The 19,181-nt window shown below is 39.2% G+C and overlaps 1 protein-coding gene across 3 annotated transcripts in view; it reads right to left on the bottom strand.

Moving 5' to 3' along the window:
- Nucleotides 1–137: 137 nt before the first annotated feature.
- The window catches only part of GALNT15 (polypeptide N-acetylgalactosaminyltransferase 15), a 43,867-nt gene continuing 24,823 nt past the window's right edge, over nucleotides 138–19,181 (bottom strand). For 2 of the 3 annotated variants that reach the window (XM_084620999.1, XM_084620998.1), the window contains exons 5-11: nucleotides 12,255–12,422; nucleotides 9,501–9,618; nucleotides 8,483–8,677; nucleotides 5,853–5,984; nucleotides 4,490–4,591; nucleotides 2,688–2,828; nucleotides 138–1,088 (exon numbers count right to left, since the gene is read on the bottom strand). In XM_084620999.1, the coding sequence (XP_084477125.1) occupies nucleotides 942–1,088; nucleotides 2,688–2,828; nucleotides 4,490–4,591; nucleotides 5,853–5,984; nucleotides 8,483–8,677; nucleotides 9,501–9,618; nucleotides 12,255–12,422 (1,003 nt within the window). In that variant the 3' untranslated portion in view covers nucleotides 138–941. The remainder of the gene's footprint in view (nucleotides 1,089–2,687; nucleotides 2,829–4,489; nucleotides 4,592–5,852; nucleotides 5,985–8,482; nucleotides 8,678–9,500; nucleotides 9,619–12,254; nucleotides 12,423–19,181) is intronic. The other variant, XM_084621000.1, reaches the window with a different exon arrangement.

Raw genomic sequence — 19,181 nt, forward strand, 5'->3', positions numbered from 1 at the left:
TAATTCTTCCCAACGTTTTATGAGTCAAAATGGAATACCTTCAATAAATTTCATGTCAAAATACATGTTGTTTGGGAGGTTTTTTTCTCCTAAATATTTCACACTCTGCTCTTGTTGGGGGTCCTGAAGCCTACTAATGGAAAGTTTGCTGACAAGGAGTTACTAAATCCCAAAGGAAACTAAAGCGTGAACATTGTACATCTATCCATTTCTTTGGAGTCATTGTCCCATCCAATTTAGATTGTGGATTAAGGCGGCAAGAGACAATGGGCCAAAGACAGGGAGCCTGATTGTACTCCCATTGACATCAATGAGAATTTTTAACAAGAACAAGATGTAGCCCAGTTCTGAGCTAATTCACACACACTGTGCAATCTCACTGAGAATGGGGTATTGGCTCAGTGTATTTGGACAGGAATATATTAACTATTTCTTACAAAAGTAATTATGTTCTACTTTGATACATACAAAACCTACTTTGTTTTATATGGGTCAAGTACACTGTACAGCTTGGCTAAACTCTCATCTCAACAAGGCAGACTTCCTTTGAGAGAGTTTCTAAAGTTTCACAAAGATTCATCTTCCTGTTTTCTTAGAAGTTTTAGAAGAGAGACCCTTTGGCAATTTGTCTTCCAAGTTTCCTTAAAAGGGCAAACTTCTTGTCTTCTGCAGGTGTAGAGCTGCAGAGTCATTACCGATACTCACAGTACTTTTATTCTCTGGTTGAAGAGAACAAATAGTAATTTTTCGCTTGAATTGGTTAAACCAGGAGCCTACTGCAATTACTTGAGCAAGACTTTCCAAGCAAGGTCTTTCTAGCATCTCCTGAAGACCATGGCAGACATACATAACTTTCTTTTGCATGCAGGAATCTGTGTGTCTTGAATCCTAAATGAAAGTGACCGTGAGGTTTGGAGACAGTCTTCACATAGACCTGTCAGTCATCTCTCATCTAGCACATGTGAGTGATCAAATCGCCACAGCTGATTCTCATTCTTATTACATACACGTAAGGACAAGTCCTTCTCAGCTTCAATCTTCACCACCTCTAGGCATTTACCAGAAAGGATGTGGACAATCATTCCACTCTACAAAAAGACAGAAAGGGACAGAAGGAATGGAGAAAAAGTAAAGGACTTTCAATAAAGATCAGAATGTGTATTTTAAACTTCTAACAAAGAAATGCAATCAGTAGGGATCGGTGATTATTTCTTTGTTTGGAGTAATACTTTAAATTTAATGATTACTGAAAAAGCCTTAGGGTTGATCCTGAAAGGTGGTGAGTACCCATAGTTCCAATTGAGCCAATGGGAGTTGTGCATACTCAGCACCTATTAAGATCAGACCCCACCCCACTCCCAGTGCCTTCTGCTTTTTAGAGGGTAAATGTTGTCCCCAGCATAAATTGCTGGACTGTGTCTTGCCAAGACTAACCTAGTCCAATGCTGGGGAAAATGAATCCTCACTGGGATTAGGAAGTAGAATGGTAGCAGAAGTGCCCCATAACTGCAACTATAATAGACTCTGAGCTGTAGTACGCATGTGATTGCCATGCACCTGTTCTGTGTGTAGAAAAACTGGAAGTTCATCGAGTCAGAGTTTAAGTCCAGGAGGGACCTAGTCTGACCTTGTGTATATCCCAGGCCACCAACACCACCCAGCATCTGCACACTAAACCCAACAACTGAAATTAGACCAAAGTATTACAGTCCACAGAGGACTAGACAATGATGTGCCACTGGGAGAGAACAGGTGGGAACGACAGACACCAGTGCCCGAGGCTCCTGTAATGGCAGGGAAATGATTAAGTGAGATATACCCAGATAATCCTGGCAAGTGACTCTCACCCACATGCTGCAGAAGAAGGTGAAAAACCCCCCAGGTCACCACCAATCTGACCTGGGGGAAAATTCCTTTCCGACTCCACACATGGTGATCAGTTAGACCTTGAGCATATGAGCAAGAACCAGCCAGCCAAGCACCTGAGACAGAGAATGCTTCATGCCACCTCAGAGCCCTCGCCCACCCTGTCCAGTGTTCAGTGTCCTTCCATCCTTTCACAGGAAGGAGACAAAAAAAAAACAACAGAATACATTGGCAGCGGTGGGGGAATCCCTTCCTGACCCCTGCAGGTAGCTGTCTGAAGCCTAGACACATGAGCTTCTAGGAACATAAGACATAAACTGGTGAGTCCCAGGGCTGCTGAGCTCTGCCCCCTACCATGACAAGCAACCCATCATACAATCCCATTTATAAATCTGTCTAGATCTCTTTTAACACTTTGTTCCATATATTGACCTGGAGCCTTAAAATTTCCCATGCTGCAGATAATTTCCTACCTTGCTGGGTGAATTCCACTGAATAATACTGAATTCTTATAGAAGGAGATACTCCTATACTGCAGTAGAGGGGGAATTTTAAGGCCCCATCCTACTCCCAAAAGGGAGCCAATTCAAGCCAATCAAGGGGTTCTAGAGCATGCGGTTCTATAGAATGATTGCTTTAACTCTTATTCTTAACTAAATTTGTATGAGGAAGTTGGTGTGAATAGGACAAATAGCTTCACAGTACCTCGGATGCAAACTGTGATGCAGTGAAACCGTAATCTAAAACTTCTGGTAACCCCTTCCCCACAACTTTTGGGCTGTTTTCAGTTAGTCTAGCTTCATCACAAAATCACTACACACCTCTTGGACATCCCATTGTTGCTGGTTATTTTCTGCCTCTTGCGTACAGTTTTGAAGGATAACCTTCTCATGTCTGACATCAAAGCAAAACTGCAGAGCGGAACCAAACCGGATTTCCTTCATACTGTTATATTCAAAATGCTAGAAAAAGAAGGGTTTGTTTGCATTAATAATATGCCAATTCATTTTTAGTTGCTAGTATCCAAAATCATTTCCTGTCTGTTAACATACAATGCCAAGATGAATGAAGGAGACACACTAGGCCTGAACCTGCAAACCTATTTTCTTACAAGTAGTCCTTGCACGACTACTTTCCTGGGACTATTTCCATAAGTAAAGGTTTTTAGGATTGGATAACATGTACAAAGTAGATGCAGAATATAATATTTGTAGGCAATGTTTTTCTGGTTTGTTTGTTTTTTTTAAAAGGTCTGGGAATGTTCGGCTGGTGGGACATTCCCAGACATCAGAATATGGGAAAAATCCATCTCTGTTATTCTAGAGTTGCTATATTTGTTCCCTAAACTTCCTAGTCTTCCATTTCCCCAGATGCTACTGAAAATAATAAATAATCACTTTGTACTCACAGGCCCAATCCACATGTGCTGGACAGTTTCAACTCCCACTGAGTTCATTCTCAGCATTCAAAAAGAGAGATGAATTTAAAAGTTCAGGGGAAAACATCTATCTTTGAGTCAATCAGGAAGCAGAACGTTTACAAACCAATCAAGACACAAATATTGGCATATACAATCTAAAGTCCTGGTCTTGTATTTCTTGAGCTACCAAAACTTCCCCTATCTTTAATGGGAGTTTTGGATGTAAAAGGATCAGAGCATAGAGTTCTAATTGTTTAAAGTTATTGCAGAACTCAGTATTGTTGACTGACCTCTATGGAGATAAAAAGTAAAGACCTCATTTTTAGCTTGATGTAAGCCAGGCTTTCATTTTTGCATCCACAAATGGACAGAAACACTTTAGTTAATGTAGATTGAGTGTGCTGCAGATCAAATACTTAAATATCAAAATGACCTAAAATGTTCAAAAAATTTCAGGTGAAAAACAGAAGCCAGCTTTAAATATCTGTCATGGAAAATGAACAGACATATCCTAGGTGTTGGTGGTTAAATTACACTTTGCATATTACCTTAAAAAGGAGAGGCAGAATACAGTAAAGCTGTCACAATGCTGTTTGTATTTTCATTAGACAAAGACTGCTTACTGAGATTTCATTTGAATGAATGAATGTTTTTGCTGTATTGTAAATCTTTGCTTTAAATTATTGTTCTGTCAAGCAGTGTGCTAAGTAATCATTCTGTTATATTAACTAAAATACGATTTTTCCCTTTAACTTTCCAAAAACTGATTGAAAAAATAACAGTCAACTTCATGAAAATCTTGACATTTACCATTTGCGATAATTCAATATACTGCAGTATTTGTTGTGTTTCAGTCCAATCACATACATTTTTCATTTTTAGTATAGAGAATACTGAAAATATCATGGGATAGTGGTGTGATGAACCTCAATATTTTAAGGTTCAGATGAACTGATTCCCAAATGGAAAAAAACCCATATTTTTTGGATGGGACAAAATCAGCAAGACATATTGTTGCAGTAATTTAGCTGGTCAGCATTTAGGCCCTGATTCAAGAAAGTATGTAAACATTTGTTTAACTTTAAGCACGAGTACTCTTATTGAAGTCAATGCTTAAAGTTAGTTAGGCACCAGTTTAAATACCTTCCTGAATTGGGGCCTTAAATTTGATGCCAGTACACAAAAGCTTTAAATATACAATACCTGGTTAATATTGTCACTACAAGGAGACAGCTCAATAGGACCTTCTGCAGCACCCCATGCAGATCTGTAATCTGCACAGAAGCCAACACCAGTATTGTACAGCTGCAAATAAATATTTGTACTGAAATAAAGTACAATCAGTTAAAAAGGAAACGTCTTTTAATTAACTTTTAATGATGCTTGGGTTGTATCCTTTTTATTGTACGTGCTTTGGCTAATTATTCAGCCAGTAGAGTTCTTTCACTCATAGGCAAGATCAAATAGTCTCGCATATTGAGCGAAACTGAGCCTTGTCAGTAGAGTGACACAAGAGATTAGCTTGGCCCAATGCTATTTGGCAAAGTTAAAGTTAAACCTCCACTTTATCATTAGTAGATCTGGTCAAACCTTTTCCAACAATTTTTTATGGAAAACTGGGTTTTTGACAAAATTAAAATTTTTGCAGAAACTGTCTGTATTCCCTGAAAATGTTTGATATTTTTGTCAGAAAAACTGAACACCCAAAACTCTCCAAATTCTTGGGTTTGGGTTTTCAGTTTTCAACAGAGAGTCACTATTTTCCACAAAAAACCCTATTTTCTGATGACCTCTAATAATTGCCCTGTTTGTGTATATGGTACTGAATTTAATACATTAGTCACAAGAATGTTTTCAGTATCATGACCATATTACATATCCTGGTATGTTATGACAAACGTGGAATTATATATCATTCCATACAATATGAGGATAACTAGTAGTATATTATATTACAGTTTCTGAATCTATCAACCAGAATGCTAGGGCTATGTCTACACTCTGAGCTCAGGATATGATCCCCTGCTCATGTACACATACTCGCTCTCACGCTCATTGAGGTGCCACTAAGCCTTTTCACACTGGGTCAGATTTTGAGATCCTAAAACAATGCTTAGTCTTTTCTTGGGCAAACTCTCATTAATGTCAATAGGAACTTTCCTGAGAAAGGACTGACTAGAAACTAAGAGCCTCAGGATTTGGCCCATTAAACAGTTTTATTAAATGTGTGTTTTAATAAGTTATAATTATTAAATGTGAAATCCTATAACTTTTGGGGAGGCAGCATGAGCTAGGGAATAGGGCACTGGACTGGGAGTCAGGAGAAGTGGGTTCACTTCCTGAGTTGGAACTTGTTGTGTGATATTGGGCAAGTCACTTTACTTCTCTGTGCCTTTGTTTTCCCTCCAATTCTTTATCTGCCTTGTCTATTTACATTGTAAACTGTCCAGGCTAGGGACTGTCTCTTACTATATATTTGTACAGCACCTAGCACAATGGGATTCTGATCTCAATTGGGGTCTTTAGGTACTCCAGTAATATAAATAATAATAAATTTCCCTCTTACCTTGCCAGAGAATCTTGGTTTGTACGCTGGTGGGTAGAGTTCGGGGTATACATTTGATATAAACCAATGAAATTTTCTACAGCCCAGTCGCTTTTGGAGTTGAAGGCGCTCGTTGCAGTCTGGCTTCTCAGCCTTATATGAGAAAGCATAGAGCAGTTGAATGGATAGTAAACAAGTACTAATATATTTGGTTTTGAGAAGCTGTAAAAGAAATATACTACCCAGGGAGGGCTCAGTTCTGCCACCCCATATGTACAGCAAGTTACAATTACAGGTTTCAGAGTAACGGCCGTGTTAGTCTGTATTCGCAGAAAGAAAAGGAGTACTTGTGGCACCTTACAGACTAACCAATTTATTTGAGCATAAGCTTTTGGGAGCTACAGCTCACTTCATTGGATGCATACTGTGGAAAGATCTTTTAAAAGTGGGGCGGGAATAAGGATTTTCATCTTCCATAACAAGTACAATTATCTTGCAAAATCAGTAATTCTTTGCCCTCTTTTTAACAAAAAACAAATTCTACACTAACTGCACTGAAACCAATGGGGTTGCATAGGCTGTTAGAATTTGGCTTATTAATTGCCATTTAATGCCCTGGCTTTAACAGACCAAAATCTTCTCTTGAATGAGCTTAGAAGTTGGTCTAACATATGCAGTAATACTGATCAAATTGTATATATAAACAATTGATTTGACTATTTTTCCCATTAATTGCTCATTGTAATTGCTCATTAATTGCTCATTATGTGAATAATTTATTTCTGCAGACGCTCTACGGGGCAGCAACCATCATTTTGTTCTGTGTTTGTACAGTGCCCAGCACAATGGTGTCCTGGTCCATGATGACGGCTTCTAGGCAGCACGGTAATACTGGTAATAAATAACAACAATAAATGGTTGAATAATATTCATAGGATATGTTATTTTCTTCTGTCACATAAACTATTCCAGCTCTGAGCCTGCGATGAAGAAACCACATCCTAAGAGTTCAGACCCAGAAAAAATAAATTCTGAATGGAAAAAAATGTATAACGCAATCTAAATTGCTTAAAATCTAAATACTTAATAGATGTCAATGTTCAGCTAATATTCCCTGGATTTTTCCAGTGGCCAGTAGATGGCCCTATTTACCCTATTAATTCAACAAATCATGGAGGGACAAGACTATTATGATGATTGCAAGTGAATGCATTGCAAATTATTTCATTCATTACCTGTATGGATTAATACACCATGCTATACTAACACAAAAATACTGTATGTGGAAGAAGGTAATAGATTAATATTACGTTAGCTGAACATGAATATCATTTCAGGGTACTTCACATTTGTGAGATAATAACAGTAACCTAAGCAAAATAAACTTTGAGGCCAAAGGCAAAGATTTTGATAGCACATAAACTGCAACGCTGGAAGCTGAAGGGTTTACTAGCTCAGGATAAAGTTATTACCAGGTTAACAAGAAGCACCTTCAGTTAATTATTAAATGAAATAAGAAACCAGTCATTGATCTCTGCAGACCTGGGCTCACATTCTCCTCTCAGTTACACTGCTGGCTCATTGACTCAAAGAGACAGCAGGGGTATAAATTAGATGGAAATTTGGCCCATGGGGTTCAAGTCCTGCAATATAAGTAGCAAGAGAAAATTCAGTTGGAAAAAAATCAGATGAAAAATATTAGTTTGATATAGTCTCAAACTTATCATAAAATTTAGCATGATTGGGCAACTCAGAACTACAGCAACTGGAGTTTGGCAGATCAGGATTGAAATGCAGTGCCAAAATTGTTTGAGGAAACTCATACAGTGCTAAGTGCCAACCCACACAATGCTAGATGTAGCATCAGTCCTCAGTTTTGTAAGCACAGCATTTTAAAATTAATGACATCTCTCCTTTACTGATTCTACTTTTTCACCTGCTTGCTAAAACTGCTCAAACTTCTGCCCTACCAGTGAGTGGAAAAGGTTCCTGGTATAATGAAATGTACCAGAGCCAAAGAAATAGGGCTAGCAGCAGGATTGTCAACAACCCTGCTGTCTGGATTTTAAGAAACCCATGTTTGGGTATATGACATATTTCAGTCACAGGGCTGAACCCAAACAGCCACCACCTAAACTGTGGTTCTGGAGCAGGCTGAGTCACTCCAGGAGGATTTGTGAGGAGTGATGCTTTGTCATTATGGTACCACACCCTAACTATAAGACAGAATGGCTGCTAGTATCCAATCCCCTTTTCAATACATCCTTATGACTCCTCAAATGAAAATCTAATTGTTGTATCGTGGTTGGGGTGTCTGTCGCTCTTAAAGCCTTTCTGTTATCTTCCTGTGTGCTTCACTCTAGTTTTGTGAGAATATAGCCAGTTTCTTCTGGACAACCCTGAGCTAAACAGGACGTCACCTTTACTGTGAGTGTTATACCTCAATAAATGCTTTCCTGAGTCTGGTGTACTAGCTGTCTGTTTCTCTTCAGACAAAATTATTTCTCTCTGGAAGTGGCTAAACAATAGGTGGGACATTAACAGGCAGCATTCATCAGCTATGAAAAGAAAAACTCTCTCTCCTCCCCTTCCCCAAATGGTAAGGATTTACTTTACTCCCTCCTGAGATGGACCATCACTTATGTCTTTACTTTACTAATTAGGAATGCCACTGTGTCATGCTTGTAGAAAATCTCTTTAAAAGAATCCAGCCAGGTCTCTGCTATTCGGATTTTGTTCCTCACTGCAGCCTCTTCGTTGGGAAAAGTGTGCAGGATGTGATTTCGAAAGATGTGCCCCACCCGTGAGCATGGAAGGATTTCAACAGAACCACCACAGAGCCAGGCCTGTAACACAGATGAAGACAAAAAGGACTCTAACATGGTATATCCGCTATGCAGGCAGTACATCGCTATCAACACCATTTAGCAAATGGTAAGTAATCGAGGTGTGCAAAGCAAGGTGAAATAGACACTGACATGAGTAAAAATCTGTTCTGGCCAGTAGCCTTGTGGATTCATTTTATCTGATAGCAATACTGATGGGGCCAAATTAGGGATGCCCCAAGGAGGAGGCCCTCAGAAGGAGGAGGAAGTCCATTCTCCCAGTGCACCCATGAAGGAGGCAGCTATAATTTGGTTGCTTGTGTTCTGAGGCCTTATCTAGACTAGGATTTGGGAGGTGTTAGCTAACATGTATTAACAGCCTAGTGTAGAAAAGGCAGTGTGTCTTTAACATGTATGCAACTTGTTGATTTACTCAAGTCTTTAACATTAATTGTTAAACATGTGTTAAAGGCACACTGCTGTGTCCATTCCAGTTGTTAAGATTCTGCAGCTAACACTTTCCAAATACTACATGCATGAAAGGGTTCATTTGCAAAATGCAGCTTTCAGAAGGTGCTAAAAATATTGTCCTTTCATGAGATGAGGGTCAGCCAATGAGACTTTGTTTTGATGACATACTGCTTCTAACTTAGTGGTTCTGTGTGTTGTCACTTGACATCTTGCTGGACAACTTTAGGGGTAGATTTCTCTGAGAAAACAGTAGTTTCTCTTCACCTGATGCAGTTTTGTATTTGGTTTTTATTTTCTGAGTTGCTTCTGGGATCTTAAATGCGGTTCTCTTCAACACACAATAGTTACTTGACATTTTTCTTCAGATTCTTACCCTTATAGATAATTCTAGGTTTTCTGCCCCCCAAAGAGTCATGTCGGAATCATAAGCGCCAATATTTTGGAAGTAATGTCGGTCCATTGCCACTACTCCACCAGGCACCACGGGACTTCTAGACAGAGCACAGTTTAAAAGTGAATCTTGCTGCAATTCAGGATGGAGAGTTAAACAGAGAATGAGATTTACTCTGATCATGGAGGTTTCAGAGTAACAGCCGTGTTAGTCTGTATTCGCAAAAAGAAAAGGAGTACTTTTGGCACCTTAGAGACTAACCAATTTATTTGAGCATAAGCATCCGATGAAGTGAGCTGTAGCTCACGAAAGCTTATGCTCAAATAAATTGGTTAGTCTCTAAGGTGCCAAAAGTACTCCTTTTCTTTCTGATCATGGAGAGGTCTCTATAAAACAATGTATGATCCTGTGGTGGGCCTTACAATCACTGAGAGGGTAGCAGGGGAATTTTAAAGTGTCAACTGTGTTTCTAGTTTAAAAGGTAGGGTGTGTGTGTGTGTGTGTGTGTGTGTGTGTGTGTGTGTGTGTGTGTGTGTGTGTGTGTGTGTGTGTGTGTGTGTGTGTGTGTGTGTGTGTGTGTGGCTTTCCACTTGCTGACTACTGGCAGATTTTGGGACTTTGCAGTGAGCCATTTTGCTGTTGGGAGAGAAATGGGGCTCAGGGTATTTCCCAGTGTAATTTATTTATTTTACAAATGTACACAATTGCTGTTTACTTTAAATGGAGATGGCCAAAACTACACTTGCAGACACCCCAGGCAAGACACTATTGTGTAAAGCTCTGCAGAGAAGAAGCTGCTTCCTTCCCTCTGACCCTCTTGCTCTTAGCACCCTCTGTTTTTGAGTCCTGCCCTCAGTCTTCTCACTAAGGTTACTCATTAGCCTAGATTCTAGGGCTTACCTACAATTTTACCATGTTTGAACATGGTTATGAACACCTGAGTTAGCTGACCTGATGTTGGCCATAAGTTTGCGGTCAGCGTGGACCAGCCAAGAGATGTGCCTGGCATTGGGTCAACTAAACTGTGGAATCACTAAAGGCTGCTGCTTCTTTGATCTCTCAGTAGCAGAGTTCTGTCTCTCAGGTTATTGCCTCATCTCTTCCAACATTCCCCAGCCCTCTGTGACCTCCAGTCCATTCAAGTCTATGACTGCTCTTCTATACTCATTCCCCCCTGCCCCTCCCCATTCTCCCTGCTCAATCCTCCTCTTTCTCCACTGACTCTGTTGCTGAATCCCTTCACTTCTCTCCTCCACCATTGACTCTTTTCTCCTTCTTGACCCCCCACTGTAAACTGTCCTACTAACCCGCAACCCTGGCTCACCTCAACCTCCAATTTGTCTGTTCTGTCCCACTGAATGCCTCAGAAATCATTCTCATTGTTGCACAGACTTCTTCCACTACATATTTGTTCTCTTTTCCTTCATGTTACCATTTTTCTTGCCAAACCAGCACTACACTGCCACCTTCATTGAATGCCTCTGACCTCCACTCATTCTCTGTCACTACTGAACACACCACCATTCTCCCTGTCACTCAGTAAACTAGGTCTGAACTTCAGCTCCTCCCTCTTCGGACACTTCTAGGTGATATCCAAATCTTGCAGCCTTTTTTTTTTTTTCCTGCACAATATTTTGAGGCTCTTAGCTGGGTGAACAGAGAAAAAAGATTAAACCTCCCCCAGATTCTCATCTCAACTACTTCATCACCTCCTCCAGGCCATAAAAATAGAGCAGATAAGATTATCCTCACATGTTGATCTGACCACATCTCCCCACTTGAAACCCTCCTCTCCCCCCCCCTCCACCTCCACTAAGCTCAAACTTCTTGTGGCTGCCTTTAAGGCTCTGCATAATTCTGCCACACTTTACTTTACTGCCACACTTTACTTCTCCCTACTTGTCTCTTATTTTGTCATCCCTCTCCCCGCTGCTGCACCTCAGTCATCTGCAATTCCCACACTTTTTTCTACTCCATATAAAATCCTTTTGCTTTCAATTTGGAGTTAGGTGCCTAAGTATCCTTGAGGATCTGAGCCTAATTGAGTACATCAACTATTAATCTATTTCATTTATTGCATGACTGACTTGTTCAACTCTATGGAGGGAAGGAAATATGGAACTGAAGTTGGAAATTGGTACGGGAGAAAGAGGCAAGAGAGAAATGGTTGAGTGAGGGTCAAGGGATGGGGAAATTAGCATATTTTAAACTTATACACACACATACACCCCACATCAACATGTAATTAATAAGCCATGTGACTATCATTATCCTAATAACTTTGTATATGGCATCTTCCCCTCCCCCCATTCCTTGTCTTTTCAGTTTGTGTAGGTGCTGGAACTAGGGGTTCTGGGGGTGCTTCCATACCCCCTGGCTTAAAGTGGTTTCCGTTATATCCAGGGTTTACAGTTTGGTTCAATGGCTCTCAGCATCCCCACTATACAAATTGTTCCAGCCCCGCTGTCAGATTGTACACTGTTTGGATCAATGTCTGTGTCTGGAAGCACGTGCCATAACATAGACCTTATTGTAGTGTAATAATATTATTAATAAATTAAAACCTACCGGATATGTAAACTTAATGTAAACCAATAACCCTCTCCTCTCAAAAATTACGGGCCAAAAAAACCTGTGAATGTAATCCTCTCTCTTCTCAGTTAGCTGGAGGATGTGTTAGATTTTGTGATTGTGTTGCTGAGGGGAGAGTAAGCATATTGGCTGATGAACTGTTACCTGATGGGGCTGATGGCAGACTGGCGTACCTTCTCTTCATGCTCTGGCAGCGGCTCCCAATGGAAATCTAATTTCCAATCAAAACCACCTCGTTGCAGGTCCACAGACTGATGATACTGAAAAGTCTTCCAGTCAATGACATCTATGACAGGGGAGACGATTCGATTTCTGAAAAGAATTTATTTTCTTTTGAAAGCCAAGTTGGGGAATAAGTTGGCAGTGTGTTAGTAAACCATTTGTTCTAGGATTTGACCCTGCAAGGTGCTGAGCACTCCTGTGAGGTACCGATTGCCCTCAACTCCTCTGCTGATGGGAGTTGAGTGTGCTTTGCCTATTGAAAGATTGAACCTATAGTGAGTAAAGTAGGGGACACTAATTTATTAAGAATGTATAATCACAGTCATTTCACTGTTAATTGGGTCTTACTTTGGTTGCACTATCAAAATGTACAAATACAGAACTAAGAGATGGTCCTTGCCCCCAAAAGCTTACTATCTCTGGATTTGGCACTGAATCTTTTATACAGCTGGACACATTCTGCCCACTGTTCTACCTTCTGAGATCTCAATTGCATAGACAAAGGGTCACAATCTGCCCTTACAACCTCACTGGTTTCAACAGGGTTTCATGGGTATGACTAAGGGCAGAACTATTCTTGAATAGTGGAATTTAGGAGGTGTATTTTGCTTATAATTTTCCATGGACTGGTCATTGGAAGAGACCTATTTTTCATCTGATAAGGTTAAATTGAAAACACAAGTGTTCAATATATAGTATGCTTATTCTTTTTCTGTACTATATTATAATGGTTGCTTTGTAACAATCTGTGTAGTTAACATTTCCATTCCCTCTTAGCATATACTTGTAATTTTCTTGCCACTGCACTGTTTCCATTATATTGTCTGTCTGTAATAGCCAGAAAGGAGCCCATACCCCATGGACATATATCCTTTAATTAATTTCTAACTTCAGTTAAATCTGGCTTTATCTGAACAGGACTATTCTGTATTTTTCCATGTCAGACATCTCATGATGCTTAACAATGAGCCTCATGACATCCTGAAATTATCAGGAATTCGGCAAAGAACAAATTCTGTGGTATCAAAACCTGTTTCCTAATCAATGGTGCATGACATTTGGAAACCATCTTAATAGTTCAACTGCTACAGCATTACAGATTTGACAGCTGCAGGAAAAAAGCTGTTTGGAAGAGGAAAGTAACCCATTTCTGCTCTATTACACAGGAGCTACTCCCATTGACTTCAGTATAATGGCTAGTCTACACAGGGAAGCTGTTCCAGAATAAGGTAGGGGTGCGTATAAAGTGGGAATAGCTGTTGTGGATTAAAGCAAACCAGAAAAAGACACTGTGATTCTGCAATAAGAGTAGTTTTCAGAGTAGCAGCCGTGTTAGTTTGTATCCGCTAAAAGAAAAGGAGGACTTGTGGCACCTTAGAGACTAACAAATTTATTTGAGCATAAGCTCATACAGCTCACAATAGCTCACTTTACCTGATCACTCTTGTCACAGTGTGTATGGTAACACCCATTGTTTCATGTTCTCTGTGCATATAAATCTCCCCACTGTATTTTCCACTTCATGCATCCGATGAAGTGAGCTGTAGCTCACGAAAGCTTATGCTCAAATAAATTTGTTAGTCTCTAAGGTGTCACTAGTACTCCTTTTCTTTTTGAGGATACAGACTAACACGGCTGCTACTCTGAAACCTGTTCACATGTAGACAAGCCCTAAGTGAGAGAAGAATCTGGCCCCCTTTGTGTAGAAAGCAGCATGTTTTGCCAAAGAGACACCAAAGGCCTTCTCTTTAAAAGTTTTAGCCCTGCTGGTCTGAGATCATTCTTAAGAGGAGCTGAGTTTAAATACACTCCAGCCAATAGGGAAAGGTCAACACCATAGTCTTCAGTATCCTGTTATCTGTTCACTGTTTGCCAGGGCAATGAAAGAGAGACTGATGTCAGCTTTGGGAGCTGACAATTCTGCGTGATGTTTGTATGACCTTGGCATATTTTTGCTGCATTTACAATCACTATAGTGATGGTTTTCAGTGAAAGTAGGGAGGGACTCAATCCTTTTTTCTATTACAGTTCTCATTCCACTAGTGAGGATTTTAGAAACGTGTGGAGAAAAACTGTCCATGGGTCTTCAATGGCAAGAGGGGAGTTGTAGTATTATGGAGAGTATAGTTAAAACTGCTCAGTCTCTCCTTTGTCCCATAGTAAGAGAAGAGGGAGTGTCACCTGTTGAGTTAAAAGCAGATAGATTTAAAACAAGTAAGTGAAGATACTTGTTCATAAATGACTATATCAGCCTGTGGAATTCACAATCATAGGGGCTCATAGAGACAAGCACTGGATTTATAAACTAGATTAGATAACTTTATGACCAATTATAACATTTGTAATCATACAGGTTAAGACCAAGTAACTCATTGTCATGCTCCAGGGTATGAGCCAATTGCAGTAGGGTTCAGGAAGGAATCTCCCTATGACAACATTGACAATCGGCCAGGAATATTCTGGGCATCACTTTCTTCTGAAGCATTATTATACTGTATAGGCTATATGTTTGTACAACACCTAATATAATGAAGTCCAATCCTGACTGCAGTTTTATGGTATTACCATAATACAAATAATAAAGATCAAATTCTCATTGCATCCTTTGATGGTATCCTGGGAGATTTCCCTGTATTCAGAATGACAGCATTCCACTCAAACGAAAGCCAACAGAAGTCTTTCCAAAGAAAACTGGTGTCAATCCTTGTTCTCCAACTGAGAACACTAGGGCAAAGGAAAGAGGCGGAATAAAAGTCACCACCTTCTTCTGGGATGTGCTAAAATTGAACGCAGTTTACTGCTGGATTTACTTAATTGGTTCAGTCATGCATTTTTTTTGTTTTCTTTTTACTAAGGAATAGCCAGATGAAGCTAAAAAATGTAATACATCTTGCATGACTAAATTTCAAAACTTAAAGAATATCATACAACTCCAATGCAAGTCAAGAAAACTACAATTTAAATGGCAAGCGACAGCAGTGTGCACCATTTAGAGTAAAAATTACTACTGAGGTCCTCCTCCAGCATAAACACCTCAATGCCTCTTACAGCTGCCTGAGTGGAAATGGGATTGATGATTATAATTGGAACTAGAAACTCCTGCTTCACTTTGCTGCTACTAGATGAACACACTGTAGTCTATTGCTTCTAGTCTAAATATTCTTACATAGATAGAACTGATAAACTAATTGTTGTAAGGTAGTTTATTTTAGAACAACATTTCATATTAGAGTGAGAGAGATTAGGAAGAGAAGTATGAATGGGGAATTATTTAGAATAAAAAATTCAAAGATGCTTGAGTAGGATGCCAGATTTTTACCTAATGTATAGTTGTGTAAATCTAGAACAGTGGGTTTTCAACCTTTTTTCATCTTGAATGTCCTTTGGAAATTCAACCTGTGGTCTGCGGACCCCTACCATAGAAGTCTTAGACTGAAAACTGACTGAGCAGAATTCAACTATGAATGTTGCACATGTTCAGCACAGCATTTGACACAGCACGAGACAGGGCCCTAAACAGCGGGCTTCTCTAGTAATGACAATACTTCAAAGTTTTGACCTGTAGGTGGGAGTACTCACATACCCAATGATGGATCAGAAAAACGGAATGCCTTTTTTGGGATCTGAAATTTTATTTTCCTAGTCACCTTTCCCGGACCTCTTCGACATAGTCTGTGGACCACCAGGGGTCTGCATGCCACAGGTTAAAAATCACTGATCTAAAATAATGACAGGTTTCAGAGTAGTAGCCGTGTTAGTCTGTATTCGCAAAAAGAAAAGGAGTACTTGTGGCACCTTAGAGACTAACCAATTTATTTGAGCATTAAGCTTATTATTATTAAGCTTATTATTAAGCTTATGCTCAAATAAATTGGTTAGTTTCTAAGGTGCCACAAGTCCTCCTTTTCTTTTTGATCTAGAATGACTGAAGCGAAGTAAATATTGTCACTCTGGATTTACACTAGTATAACTGAGATAAGATTCTGGATCTAAGGGTGTGATATTGGCATAATTCTTCCTATTATATTTTCCATTCATTTACGTCTCATCCTTTCTGGATTTAGTTCTCTAATTTGTTGCCAATATCAGAGCCCAATCCTCCAATAACACTTTTGACTTCAGTGGGATTGTTCATGACAATAAGCACTAAAACCAAAAGTGTTTGCAGGAGAGGGTCCTTTTTTAAAAACTATATGTTGTTGTTGTTTTGTTTTAAATCTTGGATCCAGACCGTCAGTGTTATGAAAACAAAACTTCTGCACTACCTGGAATAGGCTCAGCCAATCAGGAAACCAGAACCAAATCAATCACAACCACCAAACCAGGTAAAAATGTGCTTTCAAAACAACCTACTCTTCTGAACATTTTGCACAATTTTGCCTACTCTCTTAATCTGTCAGAAGCAGAATAAGTGAGGCTGTTTAAAATTTGTTCAGCAATGGAAAGATTGATATAAAACTAAAACAAGCAAGTTTTTTTTTTTTTTTTTAAAAAAAGGACTTTTGGATAAGCATTAAATAAAAAGTTTGCACGTGGAAAATTATGAAACTGAAGACAATTGATAACTCATTGGATATGCCATATTGCACCTTACCTCAAATTCTTCAGTAAAAGAACCAGTAATGTATTTTTTCAAGTGAATTATATGCACTACAAACTGATATCTGTGTTTTAAAAATATTACTGTATAAATGATAACACCTTCAGAATTCCGTGCTTCACAGGGTTTTAAGATACCATTTAGAAATTTAAGAGTCAGATCCTTAGATGGTGTCAATAAGCATAGCTCTACTGAAATTAGTGGAGCTGTGCTAATTTACACCAGCTTAAACTTCAAATTGTTACAAGGTCCTTCTGATCATAAATAAGGAATCTAGCAGCTTTAATTTTAATAAAACTAATCAATATCCAATTCTTATTTTAATCAAGTGTTGCCTTATCTTTCTTGTAATATTAAAGTATCCTTTCTAAAACATCTGTTTTCTGCATGTTCAATGGTGGATTTAGTGTTCACATGGCTAGAAATGCACATTTTCAGCCAAAGGTAATTGAAAGTTGGAAGATGTTGCTTGTAATTTGTTTTGTTCTTAATTCAGTAGCTGGCAGACAGTCAGCACCTTCTCGGAACTTTGAAATGAAATGTTCACCCTGGCAGACAGCTGCTAATTTTATTCCATGGAATCTGAAGAAGAAGGGGAGGAAGGAAACTCAAAAAGAACTGGCAGCAATGCTTTGTGCAATGTGAGTGGGGCGTTATTAATTTGTGAATATTTCAAATGCCTGGCGCACATGAGACCTACGAAAAAGCAAACAAACATAATTTTCCTGTTTGGGGATTTCTAAACCAAATACAATTGCAAATGCAATGTTTTCCTGTTACCCTCTACGTAAGCTGTGGGCATTGTGTTCTTTGCTTGTAAAAATACGAATAATGAGAGAAAAAGAAGAATTAATTAACCATTCTGCTTAAAGTTTCATACAGACTGCTTTTAGAAGGGCTTTGTATTGATTTGTACCATGCTTTGCTGGGAAGGGAATAGATGGTTAAAATGAGCACAGGCAATGAAAACAATTGTAAAAATGTTCCTATTGTCCTCAATACACTCTCAGAGTGGATCTTTTCCTACAAAAATGAGATGGCTCAGGAATCCAAGCTACATGTTGACTCTCTTGCTCAGGCCCAAATTTGGGGCAAGCATCTGCCTTTGGGCACTGTCTGGGCACCTGCATTTCCACTGAAATCACCTTGCAGGAAAGCTCCCAAGAAAAATAATACTGCAGAAAGTTTTAAATGAGGTGGAGCTAATAGGATTAAAAGGAAGCTTCTGCAAGCAGAAGGCTAAGGCCATGATTTAGCAAGCACTTCAGCATGGGGTTTAGCTTCAAACATGTGAAAAGTCCCTTTGAAGTTACTGGTTCTTCTCACATACTTAAAATTAAACATGTGCTTAAGTGCTTTGCTAGATCGGGTCTGAAATCAATATTTATTTTTAAAAATTCCAGAAAATCTACTCCCACTGTGGCCGACAAGTCTCTTAGATCAAAAGTTTCAAATTTGGGTATGAGATATCAAAATCCATATTAATTATCACCTAAATCAGTGGCCTGATTTTCAGAGGTGCTGAGGTCAGTTGGGAGCTGTATGGGTGCTCTGTACTTTTGAGAATCAAACCTCTTTTTCATGAATCATGCCTGACTTTAGCCAGCCATATTTGAAAATCTTGGCTTTCAACCTTAACTTCTCTTTCCCCACCATTTCTAAAATGGGAGAAATACTTATCCACCTTTATAAAGGGTTGTGAGATCTTCAGATGAACATACTATATAAGTGCAAAACATATTAATGAGTATTGTTCTAGACAAGTGGAGGGCCTGAAAAGAAGAGCAGAAAGAGAGACAAAGTCCCTGAAGTCAGCTACATAGTTGCAGGGGACTAAGTATGTGAAAGGTTTTAAAAGCAAGGTCAGTGTTGAACAGTATACTGAAATGAATGCTGACCTACTGGCATTTTGTGAGAAAGGGAGTGATAAGTTCATGCTTCTTTGTGCATGTGAGAAGGCAGGCAGCAGTTTTTTGTGAATTTTGGAATCTGGAAAGCTGGGATTTGCAGGCCGTACAGAAGGGAGTTGCAGTAGTTGTGCTGAGAAGAGATGAAGACGTTTGATTTTTGTAGAAAACATTTACATTCTTTAGGCTAAATCAGCATAAAACTAACACCTGCACACACATTTTCTAAACAATAGAACTGTTTTTGTCTGATCCTGGACACCTGGCAAAACTCTGATTTCTAACAGCAGCAAACAGACAATGTGGCAATTTTCAGTTGCTGTAGTAATTCTTAATTATATT

This window comes from Lepidochelys olivacea (genome assembly GCF_965140295.1).
Source record: "Lepidochelys olivacea isolate rLepOli2 genome assembly, chromosome: 2".
NCBI lineage: Eukaryota > Metazoa > Chordata > Testudines > Cheloniidae > Lepidochelys > Lepidochelys olivacea.